Source organism: Bos mutus, chromosome 21 (genome assembly GCF_027580195.1).
Source record: "Bos mutus isolate GX-2022 chromosome 21, NWIPB_WYAK_1.1, whole genome shotgun sequence".
NCBI classification, from domain to species: domain Eukaryota; kingdom Metazoa; phylum Chordata; class Mammalia; order Artiodactyla; family Bovidae; genus Bos; species Bos mutus.
The window spans coordinates 67,601,865-67,621,556 of record NC_091637.1 but is presented as its reverse complement, the minus strand read 5'-3'; the positions used below and the strand labels follow the sequence as shown (position 1 = coordinate 67,621,556).

The 19,692-nt window shown below is 66.3% G+C and overlaps 1 protein-coding gene across 1 annotated transcript in view; it reads right to left on the bottom strand.

Moving 5' to 3' along the window:
* KIF26A (kinesin family member 26A) overlaps window positions 1–19,692 on the bottom strand; it is a 39,223-nt gene that overhangs the window by 9,099 nt on the left and 10,432 nt on the right. Inside the window, 4 exon segments of the mRNA XM_070358077.1 lie at window positions 715–927; window positions 4,514–4,703; window positions 10,709–10,875; window positions 17,195–17,629. Of these exon segments, the coding sequence (XP_070214178.1) occupies window positions 715–927; window positions 4,514–4,703; window positions 10,709–10,875; window positions 17,195–17,629 (1,005 nt within the window).

Sequence of the window (19,692 nt, the reverse complement as noted above, 5' to 3'; positions counted from 1 at the left end):
ATCACAGCGGGTACACATCACACCACACGCATGATCACAGTGAGCACACACTTCAAACCACACACATGTTCACAGCACACACCACACCGCATGTGTGATCACAATGGGCACATACCACAGCACACGCGTGATCACAGCGGGCACACACCACAGCACATGTGTTCACGACGGGCACACACCACAATGCACACGTGACCACAGCGGGCACATATCACAGCACATGTGTGATCATGGCGGGCACATACCACACCACAGACGTGTTCACAGACAGTACACACCACACCACACCACACCACACCACACGTGTGATCACAGAGAGCGCACACACACCGCACGCGTGATCACGGCAGGCACACAGCACAGCACACGTGTGATCACAGCGGACACACACCACACCACACACATGATCACGGCACGCACAGGACACACAGAGGAGCATCCCGGGGAACACAGGCTCTGCACGGACAGCTTCGGAGGGCGGGCTCTGGAAACAGACTGAGAAGCAGCCCAGGAGCTAGTGGGTACACATGAGGGTGGGGAGGCCAGCGGGGAAGGGGAAACACAGACGGTCTGCCAGCCGCACCCAAGCCCCTGCACCCGGGCCTCCTCTCATCATCTCCTGCCCACCCTGCACAAGAAGGGGTGCAGGTCTGACCATCTCCCATCGTCCTGTGCTGCCAACCCGCCCCACCCAAGGCCACCCCGCCACCTCACCTGCTCCGAGTCCTGGGGGAAGACCGCGTCGAAGGCGAACATCTTGGGGACGGCAGCTGTAGGGGCACGTCGGGGGCCCGTGCTGCCCGGGGGCCTGGCGGCCGGGTCATAGAGGGTCACCTGCTTCTTGCGAGGGTCCACCTTGAGAAAGGACGTGGACTCGGCCGAGCGCTGGGCCCCCTGCTCAGGCCAGATCCGCAGCATGACCTTCACCTGGGGAGGCGGGCGGAGCGGGCCTCTGAGCAGCGCTAATTACAGGGCAGGGGCAGCCTCGCGCGAGTCGGGACAGCGGGCCTGGCCGGCACGGGGTCCCCACTGGAGGAATGCGGCATCCGCGCCCCAGCCCCAGGCGGGAGCACGTCCCACATGAGGTCAGCGAGGCAGGGAGGCAGTGAGGCCTGGCAGGAGGAGCACGCCAGCACAGATCAGGGAGCCTGTGAAGGGGGGCACAGGGCGGACAGAGGAAGCACACCCCAGCTGCTCCTGTGGGCAGAGAGAGAAGACGAGGACGGGACCCAGAGGGCAACCCCGCGACTCGGGGGTCCTCACACCCTCTCGCTGGCCCCGATGCAGAGCCAGGACCAGGGGAGTAAGCCCCAAGACCCGGGCCTTCAAGAGCAGAGTCACCTGCATGGGCTCCCCGCCAGCTCTGCCAGCTCCCCAGCCTCACCAGCCATTACAGGGACTCCTCTCCCCCAGGCCTGCGCAGGCTTGAGAAGGGAGGAAACCCACTTAGAGAGGTCAACTGTCCCACCTGCATCACACAGCCTGCGAGCGGGTCCCCTGAAATCCCGATCCCCAAATCTGAGGGTGGAGCGAGAAGGGGAGAAGGGGCAGTGGAAGCAAGACCCGGGCTCTCCCACAGGGCCCCCATCAGAGCCTCGGGAGTGCTCCCACCCCCTGCTCCCACGCCATGGGTGGACAGAGGCTGCCCCTGACCAAGGCCCTCCCCACACCCCCAACTCCCGACCTCGGGCAGGCTCTGCACACAGCAAGGTGCAGCCCCAAGGAGAGACGGCGGTGCACGGATGCAGGGCAGAGGGAGGGCGTGGGCCACGCCCCACCCCCAATCTCGGTCCAGCCTCACCTCCTCCAGGGAGCCCTTCCAGCCAGCTCCCAGCCCCAGGCCAGAGGCCTTCAGGGCCCTGAGCACATCCTCCCCGGCCCGCGGCCCAGGGTGGGCAGCAAGAGCGCGGGGGATGGAAGGACAGACCACAACGCGGGACAGGCCGAGGCCCGTGCCGCCCCCGGGAGAAACGGGCTCCGGTACTTCCGACCCCAGAGCCGCCGGAGGCCAGACTCACACCCAGGACCAGGCAGGACCCAGAGGCAAGCCGGTCAGCACAGGACCGGGAGGAAGAGGGCAGGCTGATCCAGGAGGAGATGGGGATTCTCAGGGGACTTGATGGGGAGACCGAGGCCGGGGTGACCGGGCGGGACAGGCTCGGCTGAGCTCAGGGCCCAGCAGGCCGCCCGGCAGCCTCTGCCACTGGGTCCCCCAAACCCAAAACAAATGCAAAGCTCGCCCGTGCTGCCCATCAGCCTTTACGCCCAGCTTCCGGAGCTGGACCCCGAGCCCCAAGGCCCCCAGGCAAACAGAAGCCTGGGGGCGGGGGACACAGAAACTTAAGATGCAAGAGCCCAGAGTAAGCTGCACTGCAGACACCCCAAAACCTGCAGGGAGAACACAGACCCCGGGCCGAAAGGGGCCCGGAGCTGCCGGGCGAGCCACCCCAGGTGAGCCCCCCACCCCCCAGGAGAAAGCATTAGACCCCGGCTTCTGCAGGAGGACACAGGCCTCCACTAAAACCTCCGATTTCTCCACCACAGTGTAAATCAAATTACCAGGCTCATCTCAGAGCCAGTATTTTTCACGGATTTAATTGTAAGTGACAGATACATAACGCCGGCAAAATTGGTTTACCGCGGGTAGTTCGCGCAAGGCGCCACTGATACCCCTTCGGCACGTGGCAAATTGACATGCAGAGCGCTCTGCTAAGGAGAGGCAGTCCTGGGGGAGACGCGGGGAGAGAACCCCTCTACTGAGCTCCTCCAACCCGGGCTCATTAGGCGAGAAGCGATTCTTTTATTCCCTGACGACACGAACAAAACTATTTCATTTCCAAACGCCGCTGCCAAGCAGACGAAAATGTGCACTTCCCAGTAATTTTTGGCAATTTTTTTTCAGCGTGAACTCCAGGCCACTTCAGGAGCCAAATGGGTTCTGCAGATTGGAGCGTGCTCCCGGTGGGGAAAAGCCTGACTGGGCTGCCCCGCGGGGGTCCCCACCCCCGGGCCAGCCCCATGGCTGGGTCCTGGTCTGTGAGGGCCTTTCGTTACCAGGGGAAATGACAGGGTCTCCCCGCCAGACAAGCCCGTCTCCCCCTAAATGTTCAGCTATTGCAAAGCACCCGCTGAGTAGCTGCCAGGTAGGGAACAAATACATTTTGCATAAAAACGGGCTTCCACTCCTAAGAGGGGGCCCCGGGCGGGCGTGGGGGGAGGGACCGTCTTCTGTAATTCCGCACAATGATGAATTATCTTAAGTGGCACATTAATGTCAAGAATCGAGTGTAATCTAACTTCTTTTCTCTGACAATATTAAATGCCTTTCAGGAGGCATTTCTGACTATGTGATATTCGTGCAAATAACATCGTTCAGGGAGGCAGGGAGGGGGGCCTGGTGGGGGAGGGGAGTGGGGAGAGGGCTAGGACAGTGGCCACAGGCTTCCTGCCTCCGGGGGTGGGGGTCTGCCAGAGAGCGGGGGCAGGGGCCTGCTCTGGAATACTTGGGGGGCTGGTCCCCCCGAGGGAGGGGGAGGCCTGTGCATCCCAAGTAACACAGGCCAGCAACGAGAAAGCCAGGTCTGTGCCTGAGGCTCCTCAACCCTCCAGCCACCCGGCCCCACCGGGATGGGCCCAGGGCCCAGGGTCCAGCAACAGGCCCAGGTCAGAGCCAGGCCCATAGTGTTTAAAGCCCCTTCCCCACGGCCAGTTCCCTCTCCAGACCCAGAGCAGAAGCCCCCTGGGGCGCGACCTAGGCAGCAGGATGGACTGAGCCCAGGGGTGTGGGCCTCTAGGGGCTGCAGAGGCCGGGCCCAGGGCCTGGGTGGGAGGCTCAGAGGGGGCTGAAGGGGTCCATCCTCAGGGTCAGGGTCCCGCCCTCCCCCTGAGGCCCTCTGCGGCTCGGGCTCCCCGCCTGCAACGCCCAGAGCCCCCCGCACTAATGTGCTCACGCAGCCAGACCCGGGCCCGGGGGCAGTCATGAGCAGCCCAGGCGGAGCCCGGACAGAAACCGTCTCAGCAGAAGGGACAGGAGCTGAGAGCCGGCCGGCTGCGACGGGCAGGGCCCTTCACGCTGTGGGCCTGACCCCCGTCCCCAGTTATCGTGTCAGGATGCGGCGGGGCTTTGCCCGGACTCTGGCAAGCCGAGGGGCCCCAGCCGTGCCCCCGCCCTGCCTGAGAGACAAGGCACGGGGGTTCCTGGAGTCAGACCCCAGCTCTGAGTCCCAGGAAGCCTTGGTCGCCCCACCCTACTCTAGGAGTGGCCAGTGCTCCTGGGACCCCCCCAACCAATTCCCGTATTGCCCCCCACCCCCAGTCCCCCAGGCTCCCCGCCGCCGTCTGGAGTGTCCAGGCGGCCCGGGCCTCAGTCAGCCCATCTGGACACGGACCCCCCTGGTCCAACCCCGGAGAAGGCAGCAGGGTCTCTCACCGCCCACTCCCCCACCCCGCTCGTGCCCAGACAGCCCAGCCTCGTCCCACCCCAGGGTCACCGCTGACTCGGGGTGGGGCCTACCTTTCCAACACTGCTGGGGTTGTCCTTGGCCTTGGAGGTGGCCCTGAGCAGGCAAGGGGGTGCAGGGGGCGGCCACAGTTGCAGGACCCCGCTGAAGTCCGTGGGGTAGGTGGAGGCCCGGCGCGGGGCGGGGGGCGGCGGTGGTGGGGGTTTCTTGCGCTTGGAGGCCAGGCTGAGCTTCTGGGCGGCCCTGGGGGGAACAAGGGGGCAGGGCGTTCAGTGCTGCCCTGACGCCTGCCCCGCCCTGCAAGCAGCTGCTCGGCCCGCACTTCATTTCCCACCAGCCACGCAGAGGCCAGCTCACCAGCCACGTCCAGCCCCTGGCAGCTTGGCCCATTCAGGCCAGGCGACGGGGCCCAGGCAGACACGAGACCCGGCCCCTCCTGCACCCCGCACCAAGCACATCCTCTTTTTTCCACTGTCCTCCCCCAACTCAGCCGCTGGGCTCTGTCACTCACAGGCCGTGTGACCGCACGTGGTGCCTCAGTCTCCCCACCTCTAACGTGGGAGGACGTGACCCCCCACAGGGGCCCTTGTGAGCGGCCCTGATGATCTAATGCGTTCACGGTGACACCAGGCAACAGAGGACGCACATATGCTGGGCCTGGGTCCAGACGTCCCCGGCCTCCGTCAGCCACCCCCACCCGCCTCCCCAGCACCCCCCAACCTCCCCAGCACCCCCCCACCTCCATCAGCCACCCCTACCCGCCTCCCCAGCACCTCCCCCGCCTCCATCAGCCACCCCTACCCGCCTCCCCAGCACCTCCCCCGCCTCCGTCAGCCACCCCACCCACCTCCCCAGCACCCCCCGCCGCCTCCATCAGCCACCCCCACCCGCCTCCCCAGCACCCCCCAACCTCCCCAGCACCCCCCACCTCCATCAGCCACCCCCCACCTCCATCAGCCACCCCTACCCGCCTCCCCAGCACCTCCCCCACCTCCCCACCCTCACCTCCCAGCAAAAGGGACCAGAGACCAGGGCGCGTCCAGGCTCAGGGCTGAAGAACCCGCCCAGCCCGGCTCCCCGGCCTGCTCCTGCCACACACACCCTCCTCGTCCCACAGCCCCGGCCCTAGTCCCCCCGTCAGCCTCCAAAGGTCCCGACAGGAGGCCCCACACTGCGGGCAGCGTGGCCCCTCAGTCAGCCTCCCACTCAGTGGAGCTACTGGCGTTTTGCTTAACTCCTCTCATCTTTAATAGGAGTTGTCTTTTAAGAGACCCCAGGGACAGCTTTCCTCCTAGCGCAGTGTCATCCAGGAAAATAAAAGTAATCTACGGTGCGTGGCGGCTCCTTAATAGCGTGGTGGGGCGGCCGGTGTGCACGGGGCGGGGAGGGCCCGGGGCGTGTGAGCGGGCCGGCACCCTCAGCCAGGGAGGGCCACGGCTTCTCCGGCCATGAACAGACATAGCCCCGGTTTCCACCTGAGCCCGTGTGTCCTAAACCTGAAGCCTCCTGGACAGCGGAGACCCGCGTCCCCCTCCCGCTGCCCCCTCCCCACACGCATCACACCCGGGGCAGGATGGAGGCTGAGAGTGTCCGCAGGCGCAGAGCGAGAAGCCAAAGGACTCAGAAGGCAGGACGGGGCCGCACGGAACCCCAGCACGACCGTCTGTGGAGGCAGCTGGACTGGGCCGGGTGGGTGCCAGGGCACCGGGCAGGGGGCCCATTCAGCTCAGCTCTCGGGGCTCCTCCCGCCCTGCCCCCTCCCCAGCCCAGCCTGCTGCACTGGGCCCCGGCCACCCTAAGTGAGGCCACAGCTCCCCACCCACCGCCCCGACGGCAAGACGCAACCGCCTGACCCAGAGGCTTCAGTGCAGCGGGCAGCCCTGCCCCAGGCCCTGCCCGGGGACGACCAGGGCAGGTGGGCTGGCCCCCAGCCTGCCTGGACAGGACAGGGGGCCACAGATGTGCACCAGTGGGGTCGGCTCGCCTCCACGTGGGCGCCAGGGCCCCGCGGCCTGGACGTCAGGGAAGGGCATCATGAGGACCGCCCAGAACCAGCCTGCCTGGGGGGCTCCAGCCGGGCCCTCAGGGTGACCAGATAGATTGGCAGACGCCCAAGGCTGAGACGAGTCCCCCGCCCCGCCACAGCCAGCTCCCTGCTCCTCCCAGAACCAGCCGGGCCCCCTCCTCCAAGGCTGGGGGCACATCCAGAACCCGCACCCCTGAGGCTTGAGGGCTCGTGGAGACCAGGAGGACGGGTGAGGCGCTGGGGGAGGCCGGGCACCATCCGGCAGTGGAGCCCACAAGCAGTGGGCAGGGCTCGGCCTGCTGGGGCACCTGCCCCTCCGTGACCCTCTCGGGAGCCCAGGTTCCGGCACGGGCCTCACTCAGCCCCGCCCCCACACCTCCAGGACTCTGGCAGCACCCTGGGAGGTGTCCATCCCCACGGGACACGCCCAGGTCTCACCACTAGACAGACACTGGACCCTCAGCCATCTGCGGCCCCACAAGTCCCGGGAGGCTGGAATGTCCCTGGCCAGCGTCTCTGCCCCGTGGTCCGATGGAACTCTGGTGCCCCCTCCTCCCTGCCTGCTCTGGGTCAGCCCCCGCAGGGCGGGGAGCCAAGAGGCTGCGCCCCAGCCTGCCGGCCCTCCAGGTCTCCGCTCCTACAGGCTCAGCTCACCGGGGGTGACTCAGACCGCCCCGGGACAGCACGCTCCCCTTTGATGAAATCCAGGGCCCTTCACACCCAGGACAAGCCCGTCAGCCACTGGAGACTGTGTCTCAGCTCACATGGCCTGGGGTGGGTGGGGGGCGTCTCTGCAGGGGCCGGCCCGCTAGGGGCACAGACCTGGTTTCTGGGCAGTGGGGATGGGGGAGGAGACCCCACACTCAGGACTACGAACACCCACTGCTCTGCTGCGGAGCAGTGGGCGGGGGGACTCAGGTGGGACCCACGGGGGCTGTGTGGGTGCCTCCGCATGGTCTGGTTGTGAAGGAAGACTTCCTACACCCACAATTCTCATCCTCAGAGGATACCTCCCCCAGGAAGCCTGCCCTGATGCCCCCACACTTGGCTTCCCTGAACCCTGTGCCTCCTGCTACACGGGAGCCCCGCTCTGCCCTGAGCTTACACAGCTGTGCCCCACCCCGAGGGGGCTCTGCAGGGCAGGTGTTGGCCCAGGCCTAGGGCCCAGGGGAAGCTGAGGATGGGGCCATGAGGGCAGGCGTGAGAGAACGGGTGAGAGAAAGGGGGAGGGGGGAGGGGGGGAGGGAGGCGGGGAGGGAGGGCCCCAGCCCTCCAAGCATCGCCCTGAGCCCCCAGCCCTCTCACCGAATCCCAGAGCCCTTTCCAAGGCTCGCAGGCCCTGCTCGCTGATTCACGTGAACAGAAAGGAAAATATTTGCCTTTTTACAAAGAAAAATTGCCTCTTCCAAACAAGAAGGTAATTTCACAGGCAGTTGGCCTTGACGGTGAGGCCTTTACTCACCCCAAGGAGACACAGAGCCCGTGTGGATGTGAGTGGGGCTCAGTTACCAGTCCGACCTGGGCCGCCAGGAGGCGGGAGGACCGGGCCACGCCCCACATGCCTGGCCTGCCCCACCCCCGGAGGGGCCCTCAGGGTTCACCGGTGCAGGGCGGCTAAGGGGGCGCTGGAGCCCCCGAGGCTGAGGCCCACGGCCCCAGCCGCCCTGACCCTTGCCGTGCCTGCCTGCATTCTCCTGTCACCTGGGGCTTTCACCCCGAGGCTCCCAGGCTCCTTGCCAGCCCTGCGGGTGAGGGACACCTCTCTGCGGAGCCCCACTGGCCGGGGGCCTCTGGGCAGCACCCATCCCACCCCGGGCCCCTGCCGGGTACCAACCTGACGTCCTGTGGCCTGACCATCCAGGCAGACATGAGGGAGGGGCGCCCCTGAAGCTGCAGTGGAGCAGGTGGGGGGTGCCTGGGAGCGCCGCCCAGAGGGAGCCCACCACTGCCCCTGCCGAGGGGGCTCACAGCTGTCCTTCCCATGCCGTCGAGCTTCATGGGTCCAGGGGGTGACCCCACTGTATCCCACCTCTAGCTTCAGGGGTCTGGGAGGGGACCGCCCCGCCCCGGCATCCCACCCAAGAAAGGCCCAGAGGAGGGTGTGGGGGTGGGGAGACTGCAGAGACAGGACGACGTTACACAGCGTTGGGGGGGGGGACTTTAAAGGGGCGTCAAGGTCACCACAGCCCCCAGAGAAACGTAATTGCAGAGGCGGCCTGTGCAGGGCCCTGGGGTGGGGGGGCTGGCATGTGGAGCCCTCGGTCGCCACTGCAGCTGCCGTGCCCAAGTCATGACCGAGCTGCCCACCCAGGCTCAGCGGGACGTGCAGGGCGCCAGGCCTCATCCGTGCCCCGTGTCCCACAGGCCTGGTCCCCAAGCCGCCCCCCAGAATCACCCTCTGCCGTGGCTCACCCACAGCGGCTAAGGGGCTCTCAGGAAGACCCAGGAAAGCCCAAGGCTAGTGTGCTGGCCCCCAGGGGGTGCTCAGGGACCCCTGACCGCTGAGCCCACCCTATTCTGCCTCCACTGGGCAGACACCAGGCTCCTACTCAACCCTGAAAGCCCACCTCTGTGCCCTCAGAGCGTGGGTGATACTGCGTGGCCCCTTCAAAGACGGCATGCTGCCACCCTGCCCCCTACCAATCGGAAACTTCCAAGGGGCAGGGTACAGGTTCGGGGTCAGCTTTGTCCCCCGGGGGCCCAGTGACGGGTCACAGAATGTACCCTCAGCTCATTCCTGAGGCCCCTCTGCCCGGGGGTCCAGGAGCTCCTCACCTCCGAGGGACTCCGGACAAGCGCCTCCCCGACACAGAACAAAGAGGGGCACGCAAAACTGAGAGCACCCCTCTCAGGCTGACGGTGAAGCATCCACACCCTCAACGCGCAGAGGGCCTCGGGACCAAACCAGGTGCAAGCCGGGGCGGTGCTCCCAGCTGCAACACCACCCCGGACTGGGCCCACGACCCTCAGGAAGCCACTGCGAGCAGGGGTGTCCCACAGGCTGGCAGTAAGGACTGCCAGCAATGCCCCCCGCCCCAGCCCCCCACCCCAGCCCCCACGCTTGTTTCTATGGTAACTTCCCAAGGTCAGCGGAGGCAGCCTCGCTCGCTGGAGACAAAAGAAGCGCCCCATCCCACAGGCCCTGGGTCGCTAAGGAGCCAGGGTGGCCCCAGATCCCCAGGACTGGCCTTCCTCCCCAGGGGCCCTCAGGCTGGCAATCCTCCAGCAAGCGCGGCCTGGCAGGGCGTGACCGCTGCCCCAAAGGCCGGGGCAGAGACCGCAGAGACCACCGGGGCCGGGACCCCCAGGCGTCCAGATCGGCCCTCTGTCCCCTTCACGGGGCTCCTGGGCTCGCGAGGCAGGCCCTACCCACCCCACAGCAGAAGGCCCTGCCCGGCTCCTGGTACCCACCTGGGGCTGTGGGCCCGCACGTGTGCCCACTGGCCCAGCGCCCCCACCACGCCCCCCACTTCCCAGTCAGCCCCACAGCCCCAGGCCGCGCTGATAAGACGCCGGCTCCTGCGATACAAGGACGAGCTTATCACACCCGCAGGGGCTGCTGATGGGACAGTGACGTGCGTGGCCAGCCATCGTGACTCATAGCCACCATCACACCCCGGGAGCCCCAACCGCAGGGGGCGCTTGGCACCCAAGGGCACCACCAGTGAGGTGATGTGCCGGGGGCCCCAGGGCAACAGGAGTCCCCCCAGGACACCCGCCCCAGCTCACGCCAACCTCCCCAGTGGCCCAGGGACGCTCCCTCGGGCCGCTGCCTCGAGGCCTGCCTGCCCCTGCCTCCCGTCCATGCCACCCACCCCCTGCCGCCGGCACTGGCCCAGGACCACCTGGGGATGTCCACCGGCCGCGGCTGAGGTCCTCCCGCCATCAGCTCACGACGCCCCCCGGGAAGCGCCACCTGATAAACGAGGAAAGCGAGGCACAGAGCACCAGAGACCAGATGCAACCTGCCTGAGACCACCCAGCTGGGCGGGGTGGAGAGCGGGGAACCCCGCCCTCGGCTGCACCCCATGCTGGGCAAGAGGCCTCCAGACATACAGTTGACACAGTGCCCCAGGAGGCCCGGAGAACCCCCCTCCGCTCGGCTGGACGGCAGGCAGGCCACAGCCCTCCCTGGAGAGGCCCGTAGGCCGCCAGGCTCAGAGCCCGAGGGGCCTCCGACAGGCCACCCCCAGGCCAGGCACAAGCCCCCAGGAGTACGTACCTGAGGAAGAAAGAGGCTGCAGCTGACGGGCCCGTGGAGCCCCCCGGGGGGGTGCCCGGGGTGGGTGTGACCAGGCCCCACGTCTTCGACGCGCCATTGGAGCCCACGGGAGGGGACCCGTCCCGGACCGTGTCTGCCACCGCCACAGCGGCCACCGCTGCTTCAGCCTGGAGGGAAGGAGGAGCCGGCGTGAGGCTCGGGCGCCCTCCCCTCACCGGGGAGCCAGGGGGGCAGACCCCTGGTCCCTGGAGACCAGCATGCTCCCTGAACCCTACACACACAGGACCGCCAGCTTGGGGCCCTATGGAGAAGAGGTGGGCACAGATGCCCCCCGCCCGGAGGCCTGACATCCCCCCTCCACTTCAAACTCCAGAATCGCAGGGACCACATGGTCAGGCAGATGGACAGGGACCCTCCGCCACCCCTGGGTCGGCCGGCTTGGGGCACCCAGAGGCACGCTTAGAGAAAAAAACCACAATAAATATTTGTCAGGGGCACTAATTGCCCCGTGTATGATAATGTATGATCTTCCCATCATCTGAAATACTACTCTGGCATTTCCAACTAATTAGCTAAAATAAATTCCAGAAAGGGAGACAGCCTCGTAACACAGCACAAATGTAATTAACCGCTCCCCAGGACGGCGCTGGCCAACTGGAGACCTGGCCACCGTATATTACGTTTATGCACATGTGTCGGGTGCTGGACCCCCCAGCGGGACCTGGCCTCGGAGAGTGGGCGGACATGGCCCCCTGGCAGGGAAGGGAAGCGGCCTGCCTCAGCCCGGCCACTCCAGCCCCAGCCCCTCCCCAAGGGCCCCAGCCTCTAGGGCTCCCCAGGCACCAAGGCCTGGTCCGGGGGGCTCCTGGCTACACTTGGCCCTGAGTGCAATCACAACCATCGTCCGAGGTGTCCTCTCTGCTCGGCCTGGCAGAGGACAGGGGTCTGTCTGGTGACCCTGCGGGTGAGAAGCCCAGGTAGCAGCCACACTCTAGAGGGCCCAGCGTCCTCGGGGTCTCCCAAGTGACACGGCCACAGGCCAAGGTGACGCTTCAGCAGAATAAGCCCCCACAGGCCTCAGGAGGAACGTCCCAACAGGAAGTCCGGCCGCCTCCCCACAGGACACCCCTCACCAGGGTGGAGGGTCTCACCACCACCCCCAGCCCACGGTCAGCACCAGCTCCCAACACCTCCCCTGGGACACAGCAAAACCACGTCTGCAAAGGAAGTTCAAAGGGAGCCCCAGAGCTTGGGCTGGAAGGAAGCCCAGCACCCCACCCTCACCCCCACAGCACCAGCAGCTCCCCCAAGGCTGCGAGGACAGGTCCCAACCTGGAACGGCCCAGGCCCCCACCAGGCCCTGTGCTGGTGCACGACGCCCTGCCACCTGCCTACAGGGCAGGAACTCCTATGCATCCCTCAGAACCCAAAACAGCCAGCCCTCTCCTCTAGGCCGGTCCCTGTGCCTGCCCTGGCTCCCGCAGCCCTGAGACCTCCCCCTGCTTCTCCCGGTCTACCCAGGGCTGCCCGCTCACAGAGAAACCGGTCCGCGCTCAGCTACTCAGCACTGCATTCCCCTAGCACCCCCAGCTTGCACGAGCACCTAGCACATGCCAGGAATCCAGAGGCCCAGAGGAAGCCTCTGTGCCTGCCTGGTCGCCTCCACATCCCTGGTACCCTGCCCAGCACACAGCAGCTGTTCAATACACCTGCCCTCCAGGCATGCACAGCCTGGCACGAGACACGCAGGGCCCACAGCCAGGAGGTGAGCCCCATGGCCCAGGGGGAGGAGGCTGCAGGCACAGAGGGATACCCGCTCCTGGGGAACATTCCCGAGGAGGGGTCAGCCAGGCCCAGACCTGGGCCACTGGGTACTGTTTCTCCTCCTCCAAGCGGTGCTGGGGCTCAAGGCAAATGAGTGACAGGGCAACCGAGGCACCAGCGGCCTGGGCACAGCCTGGCCCCCCTGCAGCCCCCCAGGGCTCCATGCAGCACGTCCTGGCCTCAAACGTCAGTCCCTTCTGTCACCTAACAGACGTGCTCCCCTTGACAGCTCTAAACGCCTCCGTCGAGCAGAGTGGTGGAGAACCAGACTAATGTTAAAAGCTGCGGCATCCCCAGGGCCTGGGCCGAGTCTGGTTGGGGGCTCCCGAGGCTCACCCCCCACAGCACCCTGCTACCCGCTGCTCCCAGCAGCCCGAGATGTGCACTCCACCCAGCACAGGCCCCACCCAGCAGCCCAGGCCCGCCCCGCCACGCTGCCCCGCACGACCACCTGGACGGCGGCCACGGCCCCCGAGGGCCCCTCCACTCACCCCTGTGGGGCCCGAGCCAGCCCACCTCCCACACCTGCATCTGTGCCTCCAGCCAGATCGTCCGGCCCCAAGGGCAATGGTGCAAGCCACGCGGCATGCCTGCGGCCGGCTGGGCCCCACACTGACCTGTCAGGGGTCCCGCACGCGCCGCGGCTCCGCCGGCCGGTGAGCTGCCGACACCCGGCTCCGGCCACGGGGAGGCCGCTGCCAGTTCCTGCCGGAAGCAGAGCCCGGACGCGCCAAAAGAAGCCGGGGGGGTGGGGGGCAGGGGAGGGCGGCAGGTAGGGCGGAGGGGGAGACCACACACACATGGGGACAGGAGACAGGGGGCCGGGGCGGGCGGGTGGCCGAACAGAAAGCGTGATGGAGGCGCCAGGGCAGCAACGAAAGAAAAGTGTGAAGAGAGGAGAGCGTGAGGGGGGCCCGCCATCTCTGCAGGGTGCCCGCCACCGGGCGCAGGGGTTCCACCAAGCACCGTTTGGGAAACACCAAGTTAACCCACTCCTCAGGAGCCCTCCGGGCCTGAACTCCACATCGGCAAGATCGGGGCCCAGGAAAGACAACGTTCCCCAGCTCCCTCAGGGGCTTTTTCGTGCCGAAAGGTGGGGAGGGCAGAGCAAGGGGCGGCCAAGGGGCACAGAGCTGCACCTGGCCCTGCAGGGGGCACGGGGCCTGCGCTGGGCACCAGGGCCCCCCCAGAGCCCTGCCTGGTCACCCCGGGGCCCCAGGCTCAGACTGTCCCTCCCCCATGTCACAGAAGCAGCCTCACGTGGAAGTGCAGGGGCATCTAGTCCAAACTCTGCTCCTCGGGTGGGTAAACTGAGGCTCAGAGGGGGCACCCGTGACGGTTGGCCAGGTCAGAGCTCCCCCTACCCCACACCGTCCCCACCACATCCCCACGGACAGCTGGGCACCCACCAGGGACCTGGCCAGGGTTCATGGGAAGTGGGGGCGGCAAGCCGGCTGGCACGGGGCAGCAGGAGCAAGGTCCCCAAGCCAGTGCCAGCCCAGCCCACCTCCACGGACAGAAGGAGACCCTCGCTCCACCAGAGACGACCTCACCTCCCACTCAGAGCAGCACTTCCTCCAGGAAGCCCTCCTGTAGCGCCTGCACTGCTCCAGGCCCCGTGGCTGGCTGCGAACCCTCCGCTCCAAGTCCTCTTCCCCCGGACCCTGGGTGGGGCCTGGCCCATGTCTACAAGACTACAGAGGGTTTGCGGAAGACTCCCTGGCAGGGAACGGAGGTGGCTGCACATTTCACCGTCTTACTCAGCCGCACCCTCAGTGGCCCCAGGCTATGCTACCTCATAGCCCCAGGCTATGCTAGCCGACTTGTGGGGTCAGGAGGCCAAAGCCACAATCTCCAGGCATCTGGCTGCAAAGGGACCGCAGGTGTCCTGTGAACGAACACCTGAAGGGACCCTGCGCTCCTCGGGGAGACCCCACGGTTCACAGCTGTGTCCCCGTGCGGCCGGCTGGGGCAGAGCATCTCGGGGTGGGGGCAGCCCACGGGCACCCCCAACCCCCAGAGCGGCAAAGCTGCTGGAAAGCAACTGCCCAACTGTCCCCATGGGCGGCCCCCGCCACCAGGAATCATCACAGGACACTTTCCAGGAGTGGATGACCCGGACAGGGCAGAGTTCTGTGCTGCAGACGGGGGCGTGGGCTGCAGTCGCGATCACAGCGTGGCTGGCCGACATGGGGCCCTCTAGACGGCCATATGCACAGAAGAACCCCCGGCAGTCCACGGGGCAGGCACCCAGAACACGCCAGACCCTCACTGCCCACCTGGCCGGCCCAGACCCACGTCCTCCTGGAGACAGTCACGCCGGGGTGGGGGGTGGGGGGTTGCGCCTGACGGGCTGTGGCCGGGATTCACAGCACGTCCCTCCAGAAGTATTTAATTCTACAGCCTAACACCCAGTGTTTTAACACTCCAGGGCCACCTCTAATGATCAATGCCCGGGTTCAGGGGAAATTACCTCATCTCAGTCCTAAAGTTCTATTTATGGTTCTAATAATCTCTCTATTGATCGCCAGGACTGTTGTCTAATTATAAATCCATTCCCACCCACCCTGAACGCAATCAATGCACACATAAAACCAAGAGCGAGCCTTAAACGCTCACATTTTATGATATGCAGGCCACCAGGAGGGCTGCCCAGCAAGAGCCCAGTGACCACCCCTGCCCCCCCGGCACCAGGCACAGAGAGGCAAACAGACCACCAGCGGGCTGTGCCACCCGCCTTCTCCCTCTGCCAGCTCACACGCGCCTCTGCCTCCTGGGGTCTCTCTCTACCTGCAAGACCACGCTCAGCTCCCTCCCCAGATAAGGAGCCCCCTGGCTGTTCTCACACACCTCTGGCGGGCCCACCATCTCCGACACTTACACCACACCCAGCTCAATACCACCTCCTCCAGGAAGCCGCCCAGCTCTCTGGAGCTCTCGCGGCACATTCCTCCCGGGCAGCCCCGCTCTCGGCCAGCAGACACCACGGGACAGCACAGAGAGGCTGCCTCCCTCTCCCTGGTCTGGGCCCAGGCCTCAGCAAATGGAGGAGTCAGGCACAGCGAGGCCACATCCAGGGTGCACCGTCACACCAGCCAAAGGCTAGCTCAGAACCAGAAGCTCTTCCTGGAAGCTCCCTGTGCCCCCAGCTACCAAGGGCCAGGCCCCAGGACAGGGCAGCCTCAGACAGACTGGCCCCAGCAGCGAGTGCCCAGGGGCCTGCTCCCAGCTCCGGCAGGATCTTGTCAAAGGCCACAGGGAAGGCGGCAATGTCTGGTCAGCACAGCTCAGCGCCTTCAGAGGGGCCAGCCAGCCCAGAGGTGGGGCAGGCCGGGGTCTGCCCTGCAGCGGGGGCTGTGTGGGATTTGGTCCCAAGAGTTGAGGGCCTTTCCAGGGCCTCCACCCTCCACAGCCCCTCGGGGGACATACGGACCCCAGGAGGTATCTGCCTGATGCTATTTCAGAGACACCCACTGGCAAGATGGTGCAGCCCACTCGGGCAACTGGGAAGTTTCCCCGGCCACTTCGGATCTGACCTCCTGTCCCTAGGGCTCCACGGGGCGGGGCAGAGACACAGCCACAGACACCCGTGTGGGGCTGGCCAGACCACCCTCAGCGCTGTCTCCTGATGAGGCCTCCAGGCCCCCGCATGGACCCTGCCCTCCGCTGGGAGAGCTCGTCCTACTTTGTCCGTTTTACAAGGGTCTGTTGGGCCCTGGGTCTCAGCCCCCAGCTGAGTAGCCGTGCAGCTGAGGCACCCCTACCCCATTATGAAGCAAGGAGCCCTCTGGGGAAAGACCCTCCCGGCCCTCAGCTGGCCCCGTGTACCACCAAACCCAAACCAACCCCCCAGCATCCCTGTCCTGCAACCCATCCTCTCCTGCCCACCCCCCATCCTGGTACCCCCCTCCTCCTAGATGGGAAACTGGGGTCCTGGAGACACTGGGGAGAGACCCCCACCAGCAAAGCCCTGTGACCCACGGGGCTGAGGACCCAGCTCCACCCTCCAGAGCTGGGGTCTCCTCAGACCTTGGGGGCCCCCCCTGAGCACACGCAGTCCCCCTGGTGCCCAGAGCTGGTTCCACGAGGCCATTCCGTGGCTGTGGGTGACAATTGGGCGGCCCTAGGTGGGGAGCCCTGGGGGGCGGGGGCAGGGGAGCATCCCAGGGTCAGAGGACGCCGGGGAAAAAGAGGAGGCCAGGCCCCGGGTCAGCCCCCCTGACTCTCTCAGTTCTGGCGCCTGTCCACGGGGCAGGTGTGACCCCAGGGACGCCTGTGCTCCAAGCAGCAGAGGCCTGGACGGGGCGGGACCAGGGGAGATGCTAGATGGCGGCCTGACCTCCTCCCAGGAGCCTGCAGGCCCTTCCGCCAAGCCCCGGTGCCACAGGGGGTCTCAGAGTGACCGACCACCTCGGAGGTGCGCTGCGCGGGGCAGGAGCGAGGCTCCAGGGGGTGGGAGCGGGCCCTGCCCACGTGACCTTGCCCGCACACCTGATGTGCGCCGTGGGAAGGTCTGGGGCCTCCACCAACACGCACAGCCCCCCTGCCCTCATGGAAACCACACCGAGGGGCCCCCATTCGCACCTGGGCATTCAGCCGGGCGGAGTCCAGCCCTGCCCGGTGTCCCGGGGGCCCCCAGCCCACCAGATGCAGGGCACTCACCAGGCACGTTGGCGGCAGGAAGCTGTTGACCCTGGAGACGCTCCACATGCCCTCCAGGCACTGCTGGGCCTGGATGGTGACCGTGCTCAGGGCCCCACCCAGGCCGGCGGGTGCCACCGACACCTGGACGCTGGGCCCGGACGGCCAGGCCAGCCCCTTCCTCCTGTCGGGCCCCGCCCGGCCCGACTGCCTCCCCGCAGGGCCCGCCAGCGCCGGTCCATCCCTCGGGCTGGGGACTGTGCTGGGGCCGGGGGGCGCGAGGCTGGGGCCTCCGTGCGGGGCGTTGGGGTCCTCATGGCTGGCGGGCGCCTGAAGCAGCTGCAGGGCCTCCTGCGTGAGCTGGGTCAGGTGTGTGGCACAGACATCACAGCGGCGCTCAGCCTCCGGGCGACACGCGGGCAGCTTGTCCAGAAGCAGAGCCGAGAGGCAGGGGTCCTTGGGGGAACAAGAGACGGAGGCAGTCAGGGTCCGGCCGCCAGGACCCATCACCCAGTGCTCAGGTCCACAGCAGCCGCCGCAGCGTCCACAACTGGCTGATAAGCCTCGAGTAGCGCTGTCCTCCAAACCCACCAGAAAGCAATCATCGGGGCTCGAGACGCCCTCAGTGCCCGTGACAGCTGCCCACCTCCTCCCCGGTCATGACCGTCCCACTTTTGGCTAACGAGGCATCCAGAGGATCCCAGACGATCCACCTCCAACAGCCAAGGCCGCGTGCCTAAGCAGCAGCCAGAGGGCTGGCAGAAGCGGGGCGGCCACAGCAGGCTGGGGGCAGCCAGTGCCAGGGCCCCAGCTGGAAGCAAACCTATTCCGAAGCCCATGGACGTGGGACTGTGGGGTTGGACGCCTCTCCTGCCTTTGCGCCTTCTCTGGCCCTGGTCTACAGGACCGAATGGGCAATTCCAGGCCCACAGGAGGACCGAGGCTGGGCATGGCTGGCAGGAGGCCGACGAGACGGCCGCCACGCTTCACCACAGGTGTGGACATGGCCCCTGCAGCCCGCCCGCCCCCTGCCCTGCACCGAAGGGGACACCTGGGTCTCCCCGTAACTGCAAACCTAGTATCAGGAGCCCAAGAACAGGAGCTGGGGAGCCCAGCGGAGGCCCTCACCTAGCCTGGAGGGTCAGGGAGGGATTCCTGCAGGAGGTGACATCTCTGGAAGAAAAAATACGAGGAGGAGGGAGCCAGTTCTCAGAAGGAGCCTCACTGGAGGGAAGCTAGTAAGAGTCCCACTCCCGGGGCCCAGGCCCAGCGCCTCCAGAGCCCACCGGGCTCTGCCTCAGCCCCTTCCCGGGGGCAGTCCCACAGGGCTCAGTGTCTGCACCGGGGCCAGCCCCTCAGCATTGGTGTCCTTCCCCAGGGACGAGCCCCAACCACGTGCAGGGTCGGGACACTCCCTCCGTGACCACCCAGGACGTTCCCACCACCAGCTGACATTGCAAACCCACACGCGGGCCAGGGTCTCCACTCCGGCAGCTCCTCCCTGTCACCTGACAGCCCTCCCTGTCACCCCCAGTCTGCAGAACGGGGGCCTCCCCGTCCCTGATCATACAGGCTCTGGCTGCAGTCCGGCTGCCCGGTTGGCCACAAAAGGGACTATGACCTCCTCAAACCCTCGGATGCAAAGGCCGATGGCACCGTGCAAACGGGGGTGCCTCAGTCACCCCAGCTGGGACCCCCCGAGCCTGACCTGCGACCGGCCAGACCAGTGTCCACAGACCCCTGGGAGGGCTTCACGGGGGTGACAGCTGAGGTCGGGTGGCCTCGCCACGAGGGGACAGTCTCTGGTCCAGCATTAGCTGGCGATCGCCCTCCTCTGTGTCCCCAGAACACATAGACCCAGAAACAGTTCCGGTTCGGTCCACATCACTGTGATAGAGTGAGGACTGAAATAAATTGAAGCAGGTGACTTTTTTAGTTTCCCAATTTCACAAGCTTTATGTTCACACTCTACCGCAGGTTCTGCGGTGTGCAACAGCATCGAGTCTAAAAAAACAATCCAAGACTGAAAACCAACGTGAATTAGAAAACAAAGTCGTCAGGAAAGCTGCGCAGATAGACTTCCTCAACGCAGGGTGGCCACAGGTTTGTGCAAAAACGCTGTATCCAAAAAGCTCGACGAAACGAGCTGAGCCTGTGCCGCCCACACTCCCTGCAGGCTGGGCCGCAGAGCTGTCCCCTTAGAACACTCCCCCCCGCCCTGCCGGGACCAGGTCGCAGGAGGGCTGACCTGGCCAGGCCGGCCTCGCCAGCTGCCTGATCCACGGGCCGTTCCGGAAGGCCTGGCTTTGCTCTGGCTGGGGCTGGCGGGCCCCAGAGCCTCTGAAGTGCCTGACGGGCCTGGTCCCAATTAACAGACACCCCCGCCCCCCAGCTCCCCCGTGGGGCCCCGGAAACGCTTCGGGGACTTCACTCAGGTTGTCCATGGGCCACAGATGGAAGCCAGACGCCCCATCCCCAAGCCACACGGGGCTCAGACAGGCCGCGGCTGTCACTGTCCC